Genomic DNA, 23331 nt, shown 5'->3' on the forward strand with positions numbered 1-23331 from the left:
CTCCTTCAAACTGGGCTCTGTCAACTGGAACTCTGCCGTTGGTGGAGCAGGGCTGATGAGCGCTCTGTTGGGTCCTAGATCTTGTCCCCTCAGTGGGTCGCTCATGGTATTCTGGAGGAAGCGATTCACTTCCTCTCTTGGGCACTCAAGCCGGCCACTGCGCTTGTCCCCGAGCAGCTGTTTAGCAAACCGAAAGGGGTTGGCAATGAAGACTGCCCGCTTCCTAGCTCTCTCTCTTCCACGCCTCCTGTGCCACTCTGCTCTGCGGAGAGTTGTCAGCTTCTTCCGCAGGATGTTGCGCAGCTCTTCTAAAGGTTGTTTGTCCTCCTCAGAAACTCTCTTGAACTGTTTCCTGAGGGTTCGAAGCTCCTGGCGCAGTTGGTGTATCTTAGTGGCTCTGCGATTCATGGTGTAGGGGGTGGCCTCAGTGTTGCCCTTCTCCATCCGTCCGAATCTTTCTGAGCCATAGCTGACGATGATGGTACTCATTGCCTGGAGCCTGCTGTCGACATCTCCTTTAGCTGTGGCTTGGATGATGTTGGACACGTCCTCATCAAACTGCAGCCACTCGCTCCGTCTGTTTGCTTGGGGCCATTTAATCCGCTGCTGTGGAACTACTCTGCTGGGATTGAGAGACTCCGGTACGTGGAGGGACTGGGATCTGTGGGGTGTCTCATGTCCGGGCTCCTCCTGCGTCTCACCAGGTCCAGGACCTGTGCGTATATATACATATATATGTATGTATATATATATATATATATATATATATATGTGTATATATATAGTGTATATATATATATATATATATATATATATATATATATATATATGTGTATATATATATATATATATATATGTGTATATATATATATATATGTGTATATATATATATATATATATATATATGTGTATATATATATATATATATATATATATATATGTGTATATACATATATATATATATATGTGTGTATATACATATATATGTGTATATATATATATATATATATATGTGTATATACATATATATGTATGTATATATATATATATATATATATATATATATATATATATATATATATACGTGTATGTATATATAATTATTATTTTTATTTTTTTCGAAGTAGATCACCTCAACTTGGTCATTTGATAAGTAGCTCACCTGCTGAAAAAGTGTGGTCACCCCAGATCTATACAATCAAGTCTATCTTCTTTGTCTACATCTCAAGTTCATTTTCTTTCGCAGCTTTTCCAGTCTGACAATTACATCTCCATTTTATCTACTATAGCTATTGTCTTTGGTAAACCAATAATTGTCATTCTTTAATTTTGTTCATGATTTTGTAATCTGACATTTGTCTTACTTTTGTAAAATACGGATACCAATCGGGGAGCTGGCTACAGTGTCTTTAAATGTCGTTTTAGTTATATCGTTACTACATAGTACTTGGTTTGGTGGTTTGAGTGTCTTAAATCTAAATTTAGGTGAGACTTTATCTGTGATAATCTCTTAACATGATTAATTTCCTAAATCTGTCTACTCTCCCACATATCATATGTTGGCCTGGGTCGTATTTACATAGTATACCGGTGCCAAACTGGTACTTTTGAAACGATGCTGGTGCTTAAATGATGCTCAAACTGGCACTTAACATAGTTCCAAAACAATTGATGCAACTGATGTGCTTTACAGAGAGTTTATTTATATGTTGTTTGTTAGATATGAATGGATTAACAGGCTAGTATAAACTAACCATTTCTCCTCCCCCTGTTCTACCATAGTGTAACGCCAATGCCCTAAGTGACCCTATGGCCCCGAGCATGGCAAAAAATACACTTCACCCTCCCCAACGGGTGGGCCAGCGAACATCAGGAGGTAGGTTTGAACACCAGTGTCTTATTTACCTTCACCAAGGACGCTTTGTCTTCATGACCAAACATGCTTTCATCTGGTACTGATAGTTAAAAGATTGTTCGCTCAATGATTTTGTAGATAACAAATGTTTATGACTTCAGGGAGGACTGGGTTTTTTAGTGCTTTTCTTTAGGAAATAACTATTATGGTATGGTCTGTTGGTAAGGAAAATTGTGAAAGGGGGTTTATCTACTTTTATAATCACAAGCCAAGCCTATCAGCCAAATGGGTACCCTGCCAGGGTGTGCACTTTTGATGTACTGGAACAGCAGAGTGGGTTTGACCTGCCTGTATAGACTGAAAATATAATTTAATTGGCAAATTATCATTTTGACAAAATCTTTGCATTTTCAACTTTCATATACACCCCCATGACATTTTAAATTAATGGTCATATTTTCCCACTTGAACACACTTCAATTCAGTTTAGTTTAGTTTATTTCGAACATACATACGATACAATGTAATGCATCACATATTTCCAGTTGTTTCATTACAGCACGTCCGAAAAGGAGTAGGAAAAAGCTGAGCTTTTTCATACCATAGCAATTTTATCCCATTTCCTTGTTCTCTGTAACAGTGAATAAATAAATAATATACTATAGTAAGTAAACAAATATTAAATACATAAATATTCTTTATCTAAAAAAGAAAGGGTTCAAGATGTTCATCATAATTGTTCTTCTGTGTACTTTGTAAACACTTAGTTTGAACAGTCTCTTAAACTGAATCATATTGGTGCTTTGTTTGATTTATTTGCTTAATCCATTCCATAATTTAATTCCACATATGGATATGCTAAAGGTTTTAAGTGTTGTACAAGCATACAAATGTTTTAGATTAGATTTTCCTCTAAGGTTATATTTCTCCTCTTTCGTTGAGAAGACTTGTTGTACATTCTTGGGCAGCAGGTTATAGTTTGCTTTGTACATAATTTTAGCTGTTTGCAAATGCACCAAATGGTTGAATTTCAATATTTGTGATTCAATAAATAAAGGGTTCGTATGTTCTCTATATCTATCATTATGTATTATTCTAATTTATCTAATTGCTACATACATTTGTTTCATGTGGAGAGTAAAGGCCAATGCTAAAGTATTGATGGATTACATATACTGTACTGTATGCATGGGAAGTATTTTGACTTTTGTATTGTTACATAAAACTGAATCAACTGCTTTTCTGCTGGTTGCATCATTTTGTTCCTCAGTTGCTTGTAGAAGCAACAATCAATTTCACACTATTTAATGAATTAATTCTCATGCTTTTTCCTAATACGGACAAAATAATTGGAACAATTGGTTATTACACCTACAAGAAACAAAAAAGAGTGTGCCTGTAATATTTTTTTTGAAGCTCAAAACCATGAGACAACTGTTGTTGGACCCAAGAAAGGACCAGTTTGCTCTCAATCGACTATGTTGTAGTTCATCCTAAAAGTTTAATTATCAATCAATCAAAGTAACTTATATAGCACTTAATCACGGCTGGCAAGCCACAACAACATCCTCTGCTCAGATCCCACATAAGGGCAAGAAAAAACTCAACCCAATGGGCACAATGAGAAACCTTGGAAGGGACCGCAGATGTGGGGACGTAACGAACGCATGAATAATGATCTCTGCGTCGGTGGTGGAGAAAATGGGACGGATTTTAGCGATATTACAGAGATGAAAGAAGACTGTTTTAGTAACACTCTTAATGTGTGACTCAAATGAGATAGTTGGGTTGAAGATAATACTGAGATTCTTTACATAGTCGCTTTGTGTAATTGTTTGGTTGTCAAATGTTAAGGTGGTATTATTGAATTAGTGTCGTGTCTAGCAGGACCGATAATCAGCATTTCTGTTTTCTTAGCGTTAAGTTGCAAAAAGTTGCTGGACATCCATTGTTTAATTTCATTTAGACACACCTCCAGCTGACTACAATCTAGTTTGTTGGTCAGCTTTAGGGGCATGTAGAGTTGGGTGTCATCAGCATAACAGTGAAAGCAAAAACCGTATTTTCTTATGATGTCACCCAGCGGCAGCATGTAGATGCTGAAGAGTGCAGGGCCAAGAACCGAACCCTGTGGATCTGCACTTTACCATAACATACTCCGAGGTCACATAATTATGGGAGACGCACTGCATCCTGTCAGTAAGATAGGAGTTATACCAAGAAAAGGCTAAGTCCGACATATCAATACGTTTTTTGATATCTTCTAATAAAATGTTATGATCGACGGTATCAAAAGCAGCGCTAAGAACAAGTAGCAGAAATCCATAGTTAGCAACAGATCTTTAGTCACTTTTGCGAGAGCTGTCTCCGTAGAGTGATTTGCCCTGAAACGGACTGAAAGGCTTTAAAGAGATTGTTAGACGCTAAGTGTTCATTTAGCTGCTGTGCAACAATTTTTTGGAGGATTTTTAAGATAAAGGGAAGGTGGGACACGAGGTTGGTAGTTTACCATGAGGTCAGGATCGAGGTTAGGTGTTTTGAGCAGAGGATGAATAACCGCTTGTTTTTTGATTGCTAGGGGAACAGTGCCAGAGGAAAGTGATAAGTTAATAATATTTAGCACTGATGGTCTTAATATTACAAACAACTCCTTGATAAGTTTCCCAGGAAGTGGGTCAGGTAAACATGTTGTTTGTTTTGTCCCATTTACACGTCGCAGGAGTTCCTGTTATTTCTTCAAAAAGAGAGATTATTTTGGAGGGCAATATCTTTCGTACATATATTCGTATCTGCGTTAATAGCAGAGGTGGGACCAAGTCATTGCTTTGCAAGTCACAAGTAAGTCTCAAGTCTTTACCCTCAAGTCTCGAGTCAAGTCCCGAGTCAAGACAGGGCAAGTCCGAGTCAAGTCCAAAGTCAAGACTGGAAAGTCTCAAGTCAAGTCCCAAGTCCTGCATTTTGAGTTTCGAGTCCTTTCAAGTCATTTAACCACAGACTAATATATTTACACAGATTGTGTATGCTTTTAAAACGCTGTATTAATTTATTAAAACAAGTGCATTTGAAATTGCAGGGAAAAAGATAGTGCTGACATTGCACTTCAAAATAGCACTATTAACCAGTCATTTTAAACATGTAACTCATTCCTTTACAGAATAAACACATTTGAAAAAAAACAAGTGCAACTGTACTTATTTGCACAAAAGTGTTAACATTGTATTTCCATGGCATATTGCATTGTAACTAGTTCCACAGCAGTTTCTATCCTGTTCTTACCTTATCTCATTGATCTCATCTCATACTGTATGTGTGTTGATGTGTGCGTACACATGAAAAACATAACAAATATATGAACATAACAATGAACAGAGTTGTACTTTTTAGATGTCAGGACCCTATGCAATATGTACACATATTCTTAATATAGTATACATTTTAACTGACCTTTATTTGACTGTTTGTCTTTTTGTAGGTGGCTAAAATACGCGGTGCTGCTGACTGCCGTCTAACGTTACGTTACTGTGTGTGATACATTGACTAACGTAATGTTACTGTGTGTGATACATTGACTAACGTTATGTTACTGTGTGTGATACATTGACTAACGTAATGTTACTGTGTGTGATACATTGACTAACGTAATGTTACTGTGTGTGATACATTGACTAACGTTACGTTACTGTGTGTGATACATTGACTAACGTAATATTATGTATAGGTACCTCATGAAACCCTGCTTAAAAAAAAATCACTTGACAAAAAGTATGAATAAGGTAGCAAACTGCAGTGGACGCAACAGATTGCCGTGTTTGCAATGACGTTATAACCATAGACATCTTATAAGTAGACGCAGCATTGGTTGCTGTGACGTGAGCAATTTGGCCGCCATCTTGAAGTGGTGACGAGGAGCCGGCGAGCAGCCTAAACTGACAGTTGAAAGGTAGAAAACAAAGATGCCGGGCTGGTGTTCAGCGTTTTCCTGCTCAAATGAGCGGACTGTTGAAAATAGGAATCGGGGGACTACTATTCACAAGTAAGATTTAACATTAACGTACTATTGGTTGTATTTTATGAAAATAATATTACCACAGAGTTGAGAAGGATCAAAGATCTTCAGTATTTGTATGTGAAAATCACAAAGAAATATTCTGGGGGAGGATGACGCCCCTACAGGGGTTTGGTTTACAAACTTTCAGCCCCACCTAAAACAAAATTCACCAGCTACTACTGATTATGATGCATTCTCATTTTAGGCAAAGTATAAGACAATACTTTCTTAACAGTATAATTGTAACCAGGAATAAGTCTTCAAGTAACAATATTCAAATACTAACATTTTGGGTTAAACAGAATTTGGTTTTATTCTGAATCCAGTGAAACAGATTGGTGGTTTTAGCTGATATGAAGACTTTCAGGTGTTTATATATGTTTATGTTGAAGTATTTGGCAGACGCTTTTATCCAAAGCGACTTACATAAAATAATACATATAAAACAATCACTGCAAACATTATCATTTAAGGGAAGAATGTAATAGAAAATATCAATACAAAGTGTCAAGACAGAATAAACTCTCTGCTGCTGCAGCAACAGAGATACAGTCTATAGGTCCCTAAGATATATAGATATCTAATGTATTCATACATTGTTTATGTAGGATACACGCACATGTATATATAACCTAATCATATTGTTTCTTCAACTTAAAAATAGCTTACCGTTTTTTACCCCCTTCTCTGGGATTATATTCCCAGTTTTGATCTCGGACGTCTGGTCACTTAAGCGTATAAGAATATTATATTACTGTTAAGCAAACTATGAATAATAAAACACGCCAAAACATGTGTCTGTTATCATAGCTACACGTATGACAAAAAAGGGGGTGAAAATCAGTGGTATTCAGTGAGGTAAAATGAATTAAATGCGCTGACAGTTCATTGCTCCTGCCAAATTAATTGCACTGAGTGGAGCGGATCACCACTCCAAGATGGCGGCCACGCGCCTCGTCTGCGCCAGTAGGCAGTAGCGCTCGATGCTGCGTCTACTTATAAGATGTCTATGGTTATAACGTTAGCAGTGAGTTTGCAGCCTCACTGATTTAACTACACAGCAAATAAAAGTCACGTTACTTAGCCAATAAACGTTATCTTACATTCAAAACTTACCCTTCTTTGTGCAACTTCAAATGTCGAACGAAGTTGGAAGTTGTTGCGTCTCCGTCTGTAATATTCGAACTGCGTGATATGCATACGGCAATTCGTTTTTTGTTGACCAAGTCGTAGTTTTTATACCCGAACGAAACCAACTTTAACATAATTGTTTATCACTGGCACGTTGTTGGACAACTCTTAAGAGTTCAAATCAAATTGCAGGACAACCAATGAACAATTGTTCATTGGTTGTCCTGCAATTTGATTGGATGAATGATGTGTGATGAAAACAACGTAAATCTAATTTGATTGGCTGTTGTACTGACAGCACACCAGCTGACATGAATAACACGCTGATAGACAGACGAAGAAAATGAAAAATACGGAGCGCTCCCAAATAACTTTTTAAGCTTTGGATTTTGGGGAAAGTGGCAAGTCATGTCAAGTCATGTCAAGTCATGTCAAGTCAAAAGGCTCAAGTCCAAGTGAAGTCACAAGTCATTGATGTTAAAGTCTAAGTCGAGTTGCAAGTCTCTTTACATTTTGTCAAGTCGAGTCTAAAGTCATCAAATTCATGACTCGAGTCTGACTCGAGTCCAAGTCATGTGACTCGAGTCCACACCTCTGGTTAATAGAACCCAGTTGTAGCTAGGACGCGTTATCTTTAATCTCCTATCTAATGAGTTCAATACGGTCCTCTAGTAGGGCCAACCTGTCCATGAGAACGGTGCACGAAGAGCAGTGAGCCATACTCAAGTTTTTTCTTTCACCGAGTCGAGTTCTTGCTGTATTCGGAGCAATAGGCGAAGAGTAGCAGCAGCGTGAGGGAGCAGATTCCTTTGGAGCGCAATCGCTTTGGACAGGGAATAGCATAGCTTTGTTAGCTTAGCAGCTAGCTAACTGAGATAGAGGCGTGAGACAGAGAGTGGGTGCTTTGTATGTTTGTTAAGACTCCTAAATATGTTGGAGAAGGAATAAAGAAAGCTGTAACACAATTAGAAACACACAGATAGTATTTATCTTTTACGTGGCAGCGAGCGGCAGCAGACTATTCTCTATGCTTTTTTATGATTATGCTACATATCCAAGCCAGCATGCTTTTATGGGCCTTTATTTTGGACACTGAATCACAGTCAAGCTTTCAAACATTCATATGTTGTGCCAGTGAACTCAGTTGTTACCTCCTAAATCACATACAAAAAGATCATTTTCTCTCTGTTAAAGGCACACACTTTCTCTTTTATCAAACTAAAAGCAGCTGTCTCTGTCAAAATATTTTATGCTGCTCATATGGGAATGCATTTTATTGTCATTACTCGTCCAACTGGAAACCACACCTTTGTGCAGAATGTATGCATGGTTAGCCATACCTTTTTTCATATCAGTCATAAATGGAGTTTACATAATTACAGTGGGCTAGTGATTTAAATAGGAGCATCATGCAGGCAATACAAACCAAGGGACTGTTAAGCAATACAAATGTCATTAAGTTCATAAAGTGAGAACAACTGTGAGAACAACTGGACATGTGATAGATTGTAATTGTTTGCCCTCAACTTAATCAAGTGCACTTCTGTGTACTCCAGTTGTTGTTTCTTTTCAGAACAAACATGACATAAGTGAAACATTGTGCTTGCCAGTGCCAAAGGAAACACTTCCACATATGTCGTGATCTCATGTATTTGAGCTGCAATACTATTAGATTTATGCGCTGTAACAGAGGCTTAGAAATAGAGGTACAGAATGAAGAGGAGTGATCCTGGAGAGGGTTAACCCTATGTGAGATTGTTGGAATCAGATCGATGTGCTCAGAGGGCGTTCACAGTCCTTCAAGTTTGGCAGGGATCCTGACATATGTGCACTACACCCACTCACCTCTTTTTATCATGTCCAAACACTTAAATACACTTCAAGTGTTTAGCAGCTTGCGACAAGATTTCACTGTATTGCCAGACACACACACACGTGCCCAAACAGTTGTTGTTTTTTTAACTAAAGACGTGACCTCTGTTTGAAGCTTGTCTTTGCTTTTTTTCCCCTATAACGGCTGCCCCAGTTTCCCTGTCAGCAAACACCCTGACCCGATCACCCTGAAGAAGACAGTCCATGCAGCCACAGTGCATGCTCCCTCTCCATGTGTCACCCTGCTAATTACCCAGAGTCTGTCTCACTGACGATGGGGAGATTCAAATTTCCATTCCTGAGCCATCGTTAAAGAGTCCAGAATTAGAAGTCAGAAAACACAGAGAGCTGCTAGTCACAACACACACCGCTGTAGTGCATAGAGGAACTGCATACCTGGAGCCAGTCTAGTGTTTAGTTCCCTTTTTTAAAGCAAAGCCAGGCTGTGTGGTGGATTTGATGGAGCAAAGGAGGCTTTTGTAGCAGTAATTCCTGTGGGAGAAAGAAGAGGGAAATCAAACTGTTCCTAATGAGGAGGCATAGCAAGCACAATTAAAGAGTTGTTTTTGTTGGAGCTCGCAGCCTATGTAAGTGCAACTTCCCTTGGTGAGTCCTCTGTTTATTTTTCTTCCTGGTTTGTGTTTTTAAATGATGTGAGCATGCAAGAAAGTGTAACCTGTCATTCGGAAAGCTTTTTGTTGTGACTTTGCGAGGAAACAGACAAGTGGCATGCCTGTGTGATGAAGTCAGTCACCTTTCCAATGGAGAACATACTGTAGCCTTTTACAGAATGCAGGCGTTCAGCACCAGCAGCTCGTTGTCAGATGGCTGCAAGCTGGGTGTGGAATCTTTTAAGTTTCCTTTGCCAATTTTTCTCACCCCCTCCTCTCGCCTTTACCCCTGCTAGGAAACAATTACAAAACTGTTTCAGTGCTTGTGTGGGCGGTTTCTCATGAGCTGTACCCTAAGGATCTGACGCTCAGTCTTCCATCCACTTTCCCGCCCTCCCAAACAAACTCTCCCCTCTCCGCTGACCTTGTGATGTTTTTCTCTCTCTAGATAACTCCCAGCTCAGCCAGGATCAGGGTCCTGGTGTCCCGGAACAATTTACCGGCCTTCTTCACGGATCCTCCCCTGTGTTTGACTGTCACGAGGATCCCTTCAGGGTCCCAGGTGTCCTGCCACCCACTCAGAGCCAGCAGCAGCCAAGAGCCAAAGCGAAAGAGCAAGCGCCACCTAGCCGTCCCAGTATGGCTGCCATCCTTACAGATTGTGATCCGAAAGCCATTTATGCCACTGTGAACAAGGAGCCCAGAGACTCAGGGGCGTTGTGTGCTGGTAGGATGCGTCCTCCCGGCGACCTTAAGCTTGCCCGTAGTCTCTCCAAGTCGGACTCAGACTTGCTTGTGTCGCCTCCTAACGAAGAAGACGGAGGACTAGGCAACCGAAGTGAATCCGTTTCTAACTGTAGCAGTGGGAAGAAAAGGCTTGAGAAATCTCCGTCATTCACCTCAGAATGGGACGAGGTAAGTTAATGTGGCGTTAGATTGAAGGTTTAAAACTGTCACACCTATTGCTAATATTGATGGTCCAATGTCATTTCAAATCTGTTGGTTTCTTGCTTTGATTCAAACAAATCAATGTCATGAAGTTCATTGGTTAAAAGTGAAATCTCAGTTATAAAGGCCATTTTTTGCTGGTATTGTCCTAAAATCAATAGTGTTCTTGGGGTAAAGAATAATGTCATCAAATTTGAGGAAGATTTGACTGGTTGACTAGTCAACCAGACATTACAATATTAGTGAGATCTATGAACAAAAAAACCCATCAGATTAAACTACCGTACCTTAAAAGCACAGTTAAAGAAGATCATGGCACTGAATATTATAACAGAGCAGATACGGTAAAGCAATAACATTTTTATATTTTATAACTTGGCTACTTCTGTTTACTGATTCAGGCTAAATAACACACTCCACAATTGTAGTCTGAAGAAACATGAATACAGTTTTCTCACTGTGCTCTTTGTCTAACTTGTGAATGTGCAAAGCTTCTCTTTTTAAGTCAGCTTGAATTAAGTCCCCACAGAACTTGCCACCAGGCATTAGACTATAACCACGGGATATTAGTGTAATGTAATGTTTCCTGAGCCCAACTTTGATTTTATATTCATTTGTAATTATATTTTTTGGGGGTTTCTAATGGAGGCTACTGTATATTCAGAGCAAAACCACACTCAACCCCCTTCAGCCTATTTATGTTCAGGGGGGAGTGCCAGCAAAATGTTAGTGGTGCAAGAGAAGATTAGGCAGAAGAGGAGATGGGGATAAATCCAACAAAAAGCTGAGAAAATAAGACGACAGGTGGAGATTTGAAAATTTAAGATTTAAGAGAGAAGGTGCACATCTTCCTTCAGCTTGGCTCTCCTCAACTTGCAAAATTCCCATCATGCCTGCATGGGAGAAAAAAATCAGTTAACACATCTCACATAGAACTGACTCTTCACCACAAACAAACAAAACTCGATGACTAGGATAAAAAGAATTACCGGTACACAGATATTCAAATTTAAAATCAAATCAAATCAGTTTGTACTCTTCCACTATCTTATCCAGCCTGTGCTGCTGAAACCCAACACATGTGGACTTAAAACATGTTTATTCAGCAACATGGTGATGTATTACATGTGCAGTGAAGTGTACATTGTTTCGAAAATCAGCGCACGCTTACAAGGAGCCTAAGAAACCTCTTGTTGAAGTGCCTAAAGTGCACTTACGTGCGTGTGCCTCGTGGAGTTATAACACATTTAATCATCAATATAGTGACACGTGCAATGAAATTTACAATGTCTTTAATATGAATACACTAACAAGGAGGAAGCTACGTCATGTTTTTTTTTTTTTTAGTCGCTCGGGCGCGTTATACGTACGCATGGTTGCGCCGGGATCCATCTACACAAATAGAACCAACACGTAAGTTCACTTCATGAACAGCAAGGCAATGTTGTTGAGCTTTGGAAATGACAGTATGCAACTGTGATGTCATCAGAGGATTATAAGTCTCCGTTTGTTCCATGTACACGCATACACTAAGCGGAGTAATTCAAAACTTCATCATGGCCAGCTTTTGTAAAAGTGTATGTTTTTAAGGACAGAAGTATGCGTTTGCGTGTTGACAAGAGGCCTAATTGCAGAGATAAGTATGCGTTTATTAAGTATCCGTGTGCGTGTAGACTAAACTATTTTAAACCCCCTGTAAAACCCATACTTTTGCAAAACCTTAGATTTTGAGTGTGGCGGTAAACGTCTATTGGTGGACACATGATTGCCTTTTTTGTTACATACGCAAAGTTACAAAACGCAATTTGGGTAATTTATTGTATTTTCTGATAAAATTAATGCTGTCAAATGATACATTTTTTCAATCAAATTAATAAAACTTTTGAATTTGGATTAATCACAGGTTATTGCTCGCTTCCATAATTTAAAATTCACTTAGAAAAAGCCATACATGCAATTTTACTGCCAGAATATAATACAATATATTTTAAAATGTTTTAATCGAATGCAAGTCATTTATTTTCTCAAAATTTGCTAACAGCCAAAGTCCCTTCGGGGGTTTATTTTAAAGTGAATTGTGCCAATGAGCACACCTTATTATTATTTGTGATTATTCACGTGAGTTACATTATTATTGACAGCCTTTGTTAAAATACTTCAAAATTTAATTTAATCCATACAAGGTAAGATCCGATGCACCTCAAATTTTCCCCCTACAGAGCAACGATTTAAAGCTGCTCTACAAATGTATTTGTATCTTACATGCCCATGTCCGTGGTTCAATGCAAATTGGCAAATTTTCCTATCTCTGATCACAATGACTGTTAGACCTACTTTTAATAGTTTTTATTCTATTCAAAATGTCATTTCAGCCAATCAATTATAAAATGTATGTAACTTCTGGTATTCGGTGGTAACCTGCTTAGAATCATCAACACATTAAAATGTTATTTAATTTGTCAATTTTAGTCCAAATTCTAATGTACTCAGTTTTCTTTTAGACATGATTTTGGTTGTTTATAAATAACTATCCTCTGGTATTTTCTTTTAATTGAAGAAGTAATGGCCAGTAAGTTGAGTTGTAGTTAAAATTCCAACAACTGTAAGCCACTCTCATTTAATGATAAGAGACAGTGAAAATACAGCGGTGGTCAACCGTTTACATACACTTGTAAAGAACATAATGTCATGGCTGTCTTGAGTTTCCAATCATTTCTACAACTCTTATTTTTTTGTGATAGAGTGATTGGAGCATATACCGGTACTCCTTTTTCATTTTCCCATTTACTCTCTGTAAAGCACCAGTTTCATTGGCAACAAAACAGGCCCAGAGCATAATACTTCACCACCATGCTTGACGGTAGGTGTGGTGTTCCTGGGATTAAAGGGCTCACCTTTTCTCCTCCAAACATATTGCTGAGTATTGTGGCCAAACAGCTGAATGTTTGTTTCATCTGACATCACATGGACAAAGATAAGACCTTCTGGAGGAAAGTTCTGTAAATGGGACGATAAAAAAGGAGGATTAGCTCCAAATTCTTCAGGACAACCTAAAATCATCAGCCCGGAGGTTGGGTCTTGGTCGCAGTTCGATGTTCCAACAGGACAATGACCCCAAACACAAGTCAAAAGTGGTAAATGAATGGCTAAAACAGGCTAGAATTAAGGTTTTAGAATGGCCTTCCCAAAGTCTTGACTTAAACATGTGGACAATGCTGAAGAAACAAGTCCATGTCAGAAAACAAACAAATTTAGCTGAACTGCACCAATTTTGTCAAGAGGAGTGGTTAAAAATTCAACCAGAAGCTTGCCACAAGCTTGTAGATGGCTACCAAAAGCGCGTTATTGCAGTGAAACTTGCCAAGGCACATGTAACCAAATATTAACATTGCTGTATGTATACTTTTGACCCAGCAGATTTGGTCACTTTTTCAGTAGTAAACAAGTATGTGCTCCAATCACTCTATCACAAAACAATAAGAGTTGTAGAAATGATTGGAAACGCAAGACAGCTATGACATTATGTTCTTTACAAGTGTATGTAAACTTTTGACCACGACTGTATATACTCAATCCTTCTCTGTGTGCAGTGTTCCTGCTCCGTCAGACATGTTTTATTCCATCGTGCAAGGTTCCAAGTCATGCACACTTAAACATTTACATTCTCCCTCACCCTATTTCCCATTCCTCACATGTACACCATCCTAACACTGTTTTGGCTTTGGTATGTATGCTCGTGGATCGTCTGATTTTAAGGCGAGCAGATTTTACTTGCATTAGGTCTCGGCTTATGCTTGTCAGGAGATCTAAAAGCGAGTGTGCGCTGGTGTGTAACGTGCATGCTAATGTAGGCTCGGATTGGACCACGGGATCAGACTGAAGATGACAATACGGGTGACACAATGTGAAGTGCACAGATGGGAGGAGAGGCTTGGAGACTGAGGGAAAGGGGCCACTTTGTTTAAACTTCACTTTTGAATGGCATCCAGAAGACCCTGTAGCCGATATGAAGCCTGCCATTGTAAGTATTGATTCCCCACTAGAGGCTCATTGTACTTGGTAGAAAGAAGCGAATAGGAATACTGTATAAATAATGCTTCCTAGCCTTTCTTTTGCAGCAGTATTCATGTAAAACCTAAATGTTTGAAATTGTTTTGTTTGGGGCTTCATGCTGAATACAGACAACAATCCAATGTAACTCGACATATATCTTATCTTGATAGCACAGGAGTTACTTCAAAGTAGTTAAAAGTTCCAAATAATTTGAACTCCTACAGCGTTCTAAATGTTTTCACAGACCCAAATTAATAGGAAGTGAATATATTTTGGCCAACTCTAGCAGATGTGTTTGACTTCCAAACATTATTTGTGCAATTACTGTGTACAAAGTGTATAGTACCAAACAATTTTAACTGTTGACTAATTGTATGTATGACAACTTACTGATTGCCGTAAAGGTGATATTTCCAAGTTCTACAAAAGGGACCTTGTTTCTAAAATAGGGACAATGACATTGGGCTATCATTGGGCTAGTTGATAGGACTGCTGACAGTGCTTTTTTCCTGCTGTGCCATTGAGGTGCTGGCACCTGCATTCCACTGTGATGAATGTGTGTTCCCTTTGACGTCATTTGTTAGTCCACAGCTTCCATCCAAGATTGTGTTAGTGCCAACTTTACACTGTGAGGCTTTAGTCAGGGCACAATCTCTCTAAACAACCTTTTTTTTTTTTTTTTTTACCTGAAATGCTTTATCCTTTATTGGTGCAGTGTTGTGTTGTTTAAGATCTTCCAAGTATATTAATGAACAAAAATGTACTAGCCAAGTCATCCTAACAGTGGTCCTGCTGTGAGAAGTTTGATAAATAAGCTCCCTTGCCTTCAACCCCACGCTGACTCTTTCAACACAGCGAGCTTTTCAGCTGTTGACCTCCTACCTCTCCAGTGACTTTTGCCCCTATCCATTGTATTACCCCTTCATAGCCAGCCTCTTCCACAATGCACCCCTGTCCCGTTTCAGGTCTGCGTAATAATGCTGCACAAAATACAGAACTCCAGTTTCAGTCCATTTTTCTTACGATGAACTGTGTATACAGCTTTTTTTGTATTCAATATGTGGAAGGGATGGCAAATCAGCCTTGATATACCTGAGTGTAGGTACCTGTATACATGACGGGAAGCAAATGCCAAAGTCTGAATTCTCTTTCAGCAGACAGTGGCACCTTCTCCCAGCACAAAATCACCGGGCTCTAAATCCCATGACAGCGTAAGACATCCATCCTCATGTTTAAATATCTTCTGGTCATCTTGGGATTCAATTCTGTCCTCTTCAGGGGCATTGTTTGTAGCGTTAGATTGGTTTCTTCCAGAATTCATGAACCCTTTTGGAATGACATAATCACCGATTGTTCATTTTGTCCTCCAAGAAACTCTAGAGGCTTTTAAGCTGCTAAATTTAACAGTGGCACATTCAAAAAGATTAGTCTCTCTCCCTCTTGCACATTACAGTTCTATCTTTGCTCTTTCAGGAAGTATTACTCTGTATTTATTTAAATAATATATTTACTAATACTAAACAAACCGTTTTCTGGCTAAAAAGTTCCATAATTAATTTTTTTTTTAAATAAATGTCATTGTTTTGTAACAAATTATGACACATAATTGTTCAATGGTAAATAACTTTTTGGCAATGACGCCTGTGTCTCAGCACATATTATTGCAACACTGTATTCAAACAGTGTACAAAATTATTATTAAAATTCCAATGTGACCTTAAAGACATGTTTTAATGCATAGTGATTATTTTCATAATTTTTTTTCAATTTGAGATGGTCAGTGAAAATAACTTTTCACTAAGTAGAAAAGTGATTCCATCACTTGTTGAAGCTCTTTTAACTTGTGAATAGTAAAGGCATTGTTTAACATGCATGATACATTGTGTAGAGATGCATGGATATACTGCAAGGGCTTATTGGGGTGGTCTGCAGTTTTGTTTTTCTGTGTAGTTGTTTTTTAATAACTACTAAAATGTAACAATTAGTTTCTTAACAACAAGGAGAGCATGCAAGTCGTTCACTTTCCTTTTCAGTAGAGGGCATATTACTTTTATGGACTTTATAAACGTACTCTTATGTGCCAAAAAAATACAAAGAGCTTCCTGATGCTTTTATTTGCTATTTTGTAGTTTGGGATATTGGGGTCGTCTTTTGTCATTTCTGGTGATAGGTGGATGGGGTTGAGGAGTGAGAGATCCTCCAGGTTCTAATCACTCTTCTTACTTGTCTCCTCAGATTGAGAAAATCATGACGCTGATTGGTGCTGGCATCGATTTTTCCAGGGATCAGCAATACGCTACTCCAGGTACAGTATGTCCATAACCAATTGTACTGTATGTACTATATTGTAGGGAATCAAGATGCAACAATTGACCGATTTTACTATTAACCGCGATGAAAACTTCAGTCATTTAGTCGCTAAGGCTCCAATACACTGTGTGTTTCAGTCCTCACTCGCTATAAACGGACATAATGCTGGTACGTTTTTTTGGCACAACCTGCACAGAATGAAAACAAAGGTACACTAGCAGTGCACACGCTTATACGCAACTATCGAGAGGCACTATTTTACCACCCCTAACATAGCTGATTTCAGGTACTTAAAATGATAATTTAGTCATTATAAAAATGATGGCTCACCCATTTGCAAAACCTGCCATAAAAAAGTTGCGGCTAAAAGGTCTAATACGTCCAATAATGTGCAGCATTTGCGAGATCAGCACCCAGCTTTACACGCAAAGGTAAGACGTAACAACTGATGTTTGTGGCAAGTTACTTCATGAAGAAATTAGTTGAATATAAAGGTGTCACTTACAATCAGTAGCTTAGCGTTTTCAGTTCAGTGTAAACAAACAGCAACAGGTACTCCTGTCATTCAGTGACTGTTTCACGTTAGAGATTGCTCCTTACTGTCTGTGGTGCATAACCTGTAGGCATTTTAGGTTAATATAGCAATTGTAAAACACTAACATAACATCAGGAGTTTCTAGAACAACATCACTCTCCATGGGATCTAATTGTGTGCATTCCAGTTAATGATAACTGTTAGACACTAAAATAGATGATTAAAAATGAATAAATAGACATGGATGACAGTTGATGACAATAACACTTGAGTTAACCTTGCTCCCCTGGGGGATCAATAAAGTTAATGTATTTCTTATTTATACATATTTTTTGTTTAAATGTATTATTTTGTACAGTTATGTTAATATTTAATTACTGTTATTTCCGACAGTAATAAATAACATATCAAAATCCCGAAGAAAAGTGATTTCATAAATGTTTTGTTGTGAAATTAATCAATGCAAAATAATCGTGATAATCAAGAAACCAATTAACCAGACTATAGTCGTACAGTCAAAATCTATAATCGTTGCATCCTTACTATATTGTATTATATTTGCTTATTGCCGAACGCTGCTAAACGTAACTCTCAATTTGTAGTTGCTTGTTCAAACCTGTTACTATTAAGCATTCATCCAGTGAGATGGAAGCAATACGGCCGGAAGTAATCGAGAGAAAATAGACCCCTCAGGTTTATGTTCTAGCTGTATTTGAAGGCAGCAAACCATTTTACTGTTATGTACGCCTCGGAGGGACTTATTATGATCAATGACGGTGTCAGGAGACTGGCAATAAATTTGACAACCTCGCATCACTTCTCCCTTTCAACTTGTATATGTTCTCATTATTCAAATCTCACCTCCAGGTTTGAGTTTGCTTGAGTCCCATTTAATTACATTACACCAACCAATGTGCACAGTTCCCCAGCGCAATATGTCATTCCCAACTTCTTGTTTGTTATGCTCCTACAGGAGTTAGCTGTTTAAATATTAACCACTACGTATGTCAGGGGATGAGCTCATCTTTCTTTGTCGGCTCAAGGAAAGCTGAGAGCACTGCGGTGTATCAGTCGGTGCCACATCACTTGGCAGCCTCTCTCTTGCTGTCTCACCCTCTTCAAGACGCTCTGTTCACTTTACTGTGTGTTCAAGGCTTAAGCTTTTATCTGAGTACTCTTAGCTACACCTCAACCAGGCTGAGAATATGCTCTCTTCCTGATTTTAGGAAGCCATTGTCATCCTCCCACTACTGTCTTTTATGGGTTTGAATCCATGCAGTGTTGACGTTGGGTCTCTTATGTCTGATTGGCCCTTTGCCTGGTCAGCTTATCTGTCAGAGTGAAAAAGATGGTAATCGGCTGTGAAAAAGTGCAGAATAAGAAATCAAACTGAATAATAGTGAGTGTTGCTGGGGTCTTGCTGAGGCAGTTGCTCCCATTGACAAAAAAACCTGCAGGCTTTGATAGAGAAAAGTGGATTGGTTGAGCAGCATTATAGAAAGAGAGAGTAAGGAGGAGAGAGAGGGAGTTGGTAAAAAGGGAGGGAGACATCACAGTCAGCCGCCAGGACAAAAGGCAGACGCTACTTCAACATCTCTATGATTAGGTGTGGGAAGAGACTACCGAGGAACATTTTATTGTTTGATTTTCTCTTATCAGAGTTCATTCTGGTGTCCTTTTTCTTGTAATGTCCACGTGATTGGATGGACGCTTGACTGGATTTGTCTTCTTGTTTTTAGAGCCCCTGGACGTTGTTTGAAATGGGTCGTTTTACAGAAAGACGGGAATATTTTTAACCTTTAATTGAAAGTTTTAGTTACCAAATTAAAATACATTTTCAGGATGGTGTTGCATAATGCCGTCATTTTGGTTTTCTGGGATAACCCATCCTAATCTTGTTCACACCAGGGCGTATTCTTCTTCTCTTTATTAGTACTGCCCCCCAATCTGTATTTTTACTTCTTGGGTGTTTCTATACACTTTGCTGTGAGGAGTCGAAAAAGTTGGATCTACATAAATCGTGAATGTGCATTGTCGCTAACAAAGTGTCGCCTTTTGCTGCCAACAAGTCTACAAATAACTTCCGCACCAACAAAACAAGAGCACAGAATCGATTTTCCACATGTTTCTGTCTCTGTATCATGGCAAAGACTAATTACTAGATGGTGGTCAACCAACTCTTATCGTTTTTACAATCATCTTTGCCCCTGAGAAGGGGTGCACTGCACTTTGTTTTTGGTGGTTGTGGTCTGGCATCCGCCGTCTGGCGGAAGCTGGCACCCTGTCAACACACGACACTGTCTACCTTGCCGTGTTGTTGCTGGTGCACTCGGTGCTGCTGGCCGAGGATGATGTGGCAATGTCACATGTCGTCCTCGGAGTGCCGCTGCTACCGGCTGAAGGGTTTCTCACTCCTGAAGCGCTTTCCCCTGTCAACAGGTGCCTCGGCCCGACTGCTGGAGCAGTCTGTGGGAGACTGGCTGGAGCTGGTGGGGCTGCCACAGTACGAGAGCAAGCTGCTCCTCAATGGTTTTGACGATCTTCATTTCATGGTGAGTGTCTGTTCTTAGTTTGTATTGTCATCAACAGTGTTGGAAAGTAACAACGCCCTGTACAGTAGAACATTGATTTATGAATTTAATTGGCAGGGGGCAGTGTCGACAACGCTTTGGATACTTCCTAAATGTTTCAAACTACTCATTGCTGTCAATTGGTTGCTTTCTTGGTAATATTTTACACTACAGACATTGCAAGACTGCAACATGTTTGCAAAGCTGTTGTCCTATGAGGCGGAAACGTCGTCGCGACCTACAATACAAAAACTGATTTAGTGATCTACTTTGCAGTTCATCACAATGTCTCCGTTTTAAAACCCCAGCTTGCCGAGAACAGCACTGGTAGCAGTGGCATCAAAATAATACAAAGGAACTCTTCCAACAAGTGATTTAGCATCAAAAGTGAACCCTTCAAGCTGTTTGTACTTCAGTGTATACTGGAAACAATAACGACAAGTGAAGCGGATTTTTTGCCTCCTTCCATCTGTTGTTGTTATAGCAGCCAGCATACTTTATTTGTGCTGATTATGAAGCAGCTCTTTTTATTTTATTTGAAGAATAGTAGAGGTGTTAGAGAAGTTTACCCTTTATGTGTAATAATGTGTATCGGACAGTTCTTATAAAGCTGCCCCTGTTTAAGCCTTCACAATAATCTCTTCAGAGGCAATCATTGATTGTTTACAATCGAAACCACGCCGATTGCTGCTTATTATTTTGGTTTACAACCACAGCCATATTGGTTTGGAGCTTGGCAAGACTGATTTAGGGTGTACTGTGCATACTTGTGTTGTCACTAATCCAGCTGCATCACAAGGTCTCACTAATGTGATCATTAAAATCTCCATGAAACCAATGATTTGGAAGCTGCATATCCTATTTTTCCAAACGACATCTCCACTCCCCACATGTATCTACAAACCCCGTTTCCATATGAGTTGGGAAATTGTGTTAGATGTAAATATAAACGGAATACAATGATTTGCAAATCATTTTCAACCCATATTCAGTTGAATATGCTACAAAGACAACATATTTGATGTTCAAACTGATAAACTTTTTTTTTTTTTGCAAATATTCATTAACTTTAGAATTTGATGCCAGCAACACGTGACAAAGAAGTTGGGAAAGGTGGCAATAAATACAGATAAAGTTGAGAAATGCTCATCAAACATTTATTTGGAACATCCCACATGTGTGCAGGCTAATTGGGAACAGGTGGGTGCCATGATTGGGTATAAAAAAGCTTCCCAAAAAATGCTCAGTCTTTCCCAAGAAAGGATGGGGCGAGGTACACCCCTTTGTCCACAACTGCGTGAGCAAATAGTCAAACAGTTTAAGAACAACGTTTCTCAAAGTGCAATTGCAAGAAATTTAGAGATTTCAACATCTACGGTCCATAATATCATCAAAAGGTTCAGAGAATCTGGAGAAATCACTCCACGGAAACCAACATTGAATGACCGTGACCTTTGATCCCTCAGACGGCACTGTATCAAAAACCGACATCAATCTCTAAAGGATATCACCACATGGGCTTAGGAACACTTCAGAAAACCACTGTCACTAAATACAGTTCGTCGTTACATCTGTAAGTGCAAGTTAAAGCTCTACTATGCAAAGCGAAAGCCATTTATCAACAACATCCAGAAACGCAGCCGGCTTCTCTGGGCCCGAGATCATCTAAGATGGACTGATGCAAAGTGGAAAAGTGTTCTGTGGTCTGACGAGTCCACATTTCAAATTGTTTTTGGAAATATTCGACATCGTGTCATCCGGACCAAAGGGGAAGCGAACCATCCAGACTGTTATCGACGCAAAGTTCAAAAGCCAGCATCTGTGATGGTATGGAGGTGCATTAGTGCCCAAGGCATGGGTAACTTACACATCTGTGAAGGCACCATTAATGCTGAAAGGTACATACAGGTTTTGGAGCAACATATGCTGCCATCTAAGCGCCGTCTTTTTCATTGCTTATTTCAGCAAGACAATGCCAAGCCACATTCAGCACGTGTTACAACAACGTGGCTTCGTAAAACAAGAGTGCGGGTACTTTCCTGGCTCGCCTGCAGTTCAGACCTGTCTCCCATCGAAAATGTGTGGCGCATTATGAAGCGTAAAATACGACAGTGGAGACCCCGGACTGTTGAACGACTGAAGCTCTACATAAAACAAGAATGGGAAAGAATTCCATTTTCAAAGCTTCAACAATTAGTTTCCTCAGTTCCCAATCGTTTATTGAGTGTTGTTAAAAGAAAAGGTGATGTAACAGTGGTGAACATGCCCTTTCCCAACTACTTTGGCACGTGTTGCAGCCATGAAATTCTAAGTTAATTATTATTTGCAAAAAAAAAATAAAGTTTATGAGTTTGAACATCAAATATCTTGTCTTTGTAGTGCATTCAATTGAATATGGGTTGAAAAGGATTTGCAAATCATTGTATTCCGTTTATATTTACATCTAACACAATTTCCCAACTCATATAGAAACGGGGTTTGTAAAAGAGCCCCATATTACAGCAACATCTGAGATAAAGTGTCAGCCCTTTGAGACTTTTGTGATTTAGGGCTATATAAATAAACATTGATTGATTGATTGATGTTTATTGACAAGCATCACTGAGTGGAGGAAAATACTTAGTTTTTATTTTATTACCGGTATCATAAATATTATGTTTTGATATTTGTAGAAATAAAAAAAATTGAACGGTGATTGCATATTAAGATGATAAACACATGTGTTTGAGCAACAAATTATAAATTGCAATTTCCAAAAATTATATTTTTTTCAGTTGTCAACATTATACAATCAAAGCAGATTTGTAACCTGCAGTTTCCTGTTCGTTCCCTCTCAGACTTCGAGGTAAAGTAATATTGATTTTTATTGAATGGGATTGAAATGTGTCACCACTTTAGCTGTGTATTTTAATTCATCTTTATTGCCTATTTTACAATGAAAATTGCAAAAAAAAAAGATATGAACACATGAAAGCTATTTGTATGTAACTGGCATTTAAAACTGTCAAGCCATTGGTGGTGACTCAAAAGGGGGAACTGCACTTTTATGGAATTTTGCTCATCGTTCACAATCCTTATAAGTGACAAGAACACATGCCTTTTTTTTAAGATTCTTTAAATTTGATTTAAAAAAAACGCTTGCAAGATGCGACTAATGGGGTCACCTTTGTAGCCTTCAAAACCCTCTAAAACAACTTCAAAACCCTTTATCACAGTTTTACTGTATTTTGGTCATTTTAAGCAATACTGGAACTTCATCAGCGCATTTCCGACTTCCGGAAACAAATATGTGTTCTACTTCTGGAAACAAACGCATGTGTGTTCTAATCATGGCAGACTTGGTAACAGACTATTTTTGGACAAATGAGGATTCACAACTTTATGTTTTTAAACTTGAA

The 23331-nt window shown here is 38.8% G+C and overlaps 1 protein-coding gene across 3 annotated transcripts in view; it reads left to right on the forward strand.

Moving 5' to 3' along the window:
• Positions 1-23331, forward strand: part of LOC133622540 (ankyrin repeat and SAM domain-containing protein 1A-like) — a 112037-nt gene that overhangs the window by 67356 nt on the left and 21350 nt on the right. For 2 of the 3 annotated variants that reach the window (XM_061985371.1, XM_061985379.1), the window contains 5 exons: positions 1783-1876; positions 9966-10432; positions 15673-15729; positions 16754-16823; positions 19803-19915. In XM_061985371.1, the coding sequence (XP_061841355.1) occupies positions 1783-1876; positions 9966-10432; positions 15673-15729; positions 16754-16823; positions 19803-19915 (801 nt within the window). The remainder of the gene's footprint in view (positions 1-1782; positions 1877-9965; positions 10433-15672; positions 15730-16753; positions 16824-19802; positions 19916-23331) is intronic. The other variant, XM_061985375.1, reaches the window with a different exon arrangement.

This window comes from Nerophis lumbriciformis, linkage group LG01 (assembly GCF_033978685.3).
Source record: "Nerophis lumbriciformis linkage group LG01, RoL_Nlum_v2.1, whole genome shotgun sequence".
NCBI lineage: Eukaryota > Metazoa > Chordata > Actinopteri > Syngnathiformes > Syngnathidae > Nerophis > Nerophis lumbriciformis.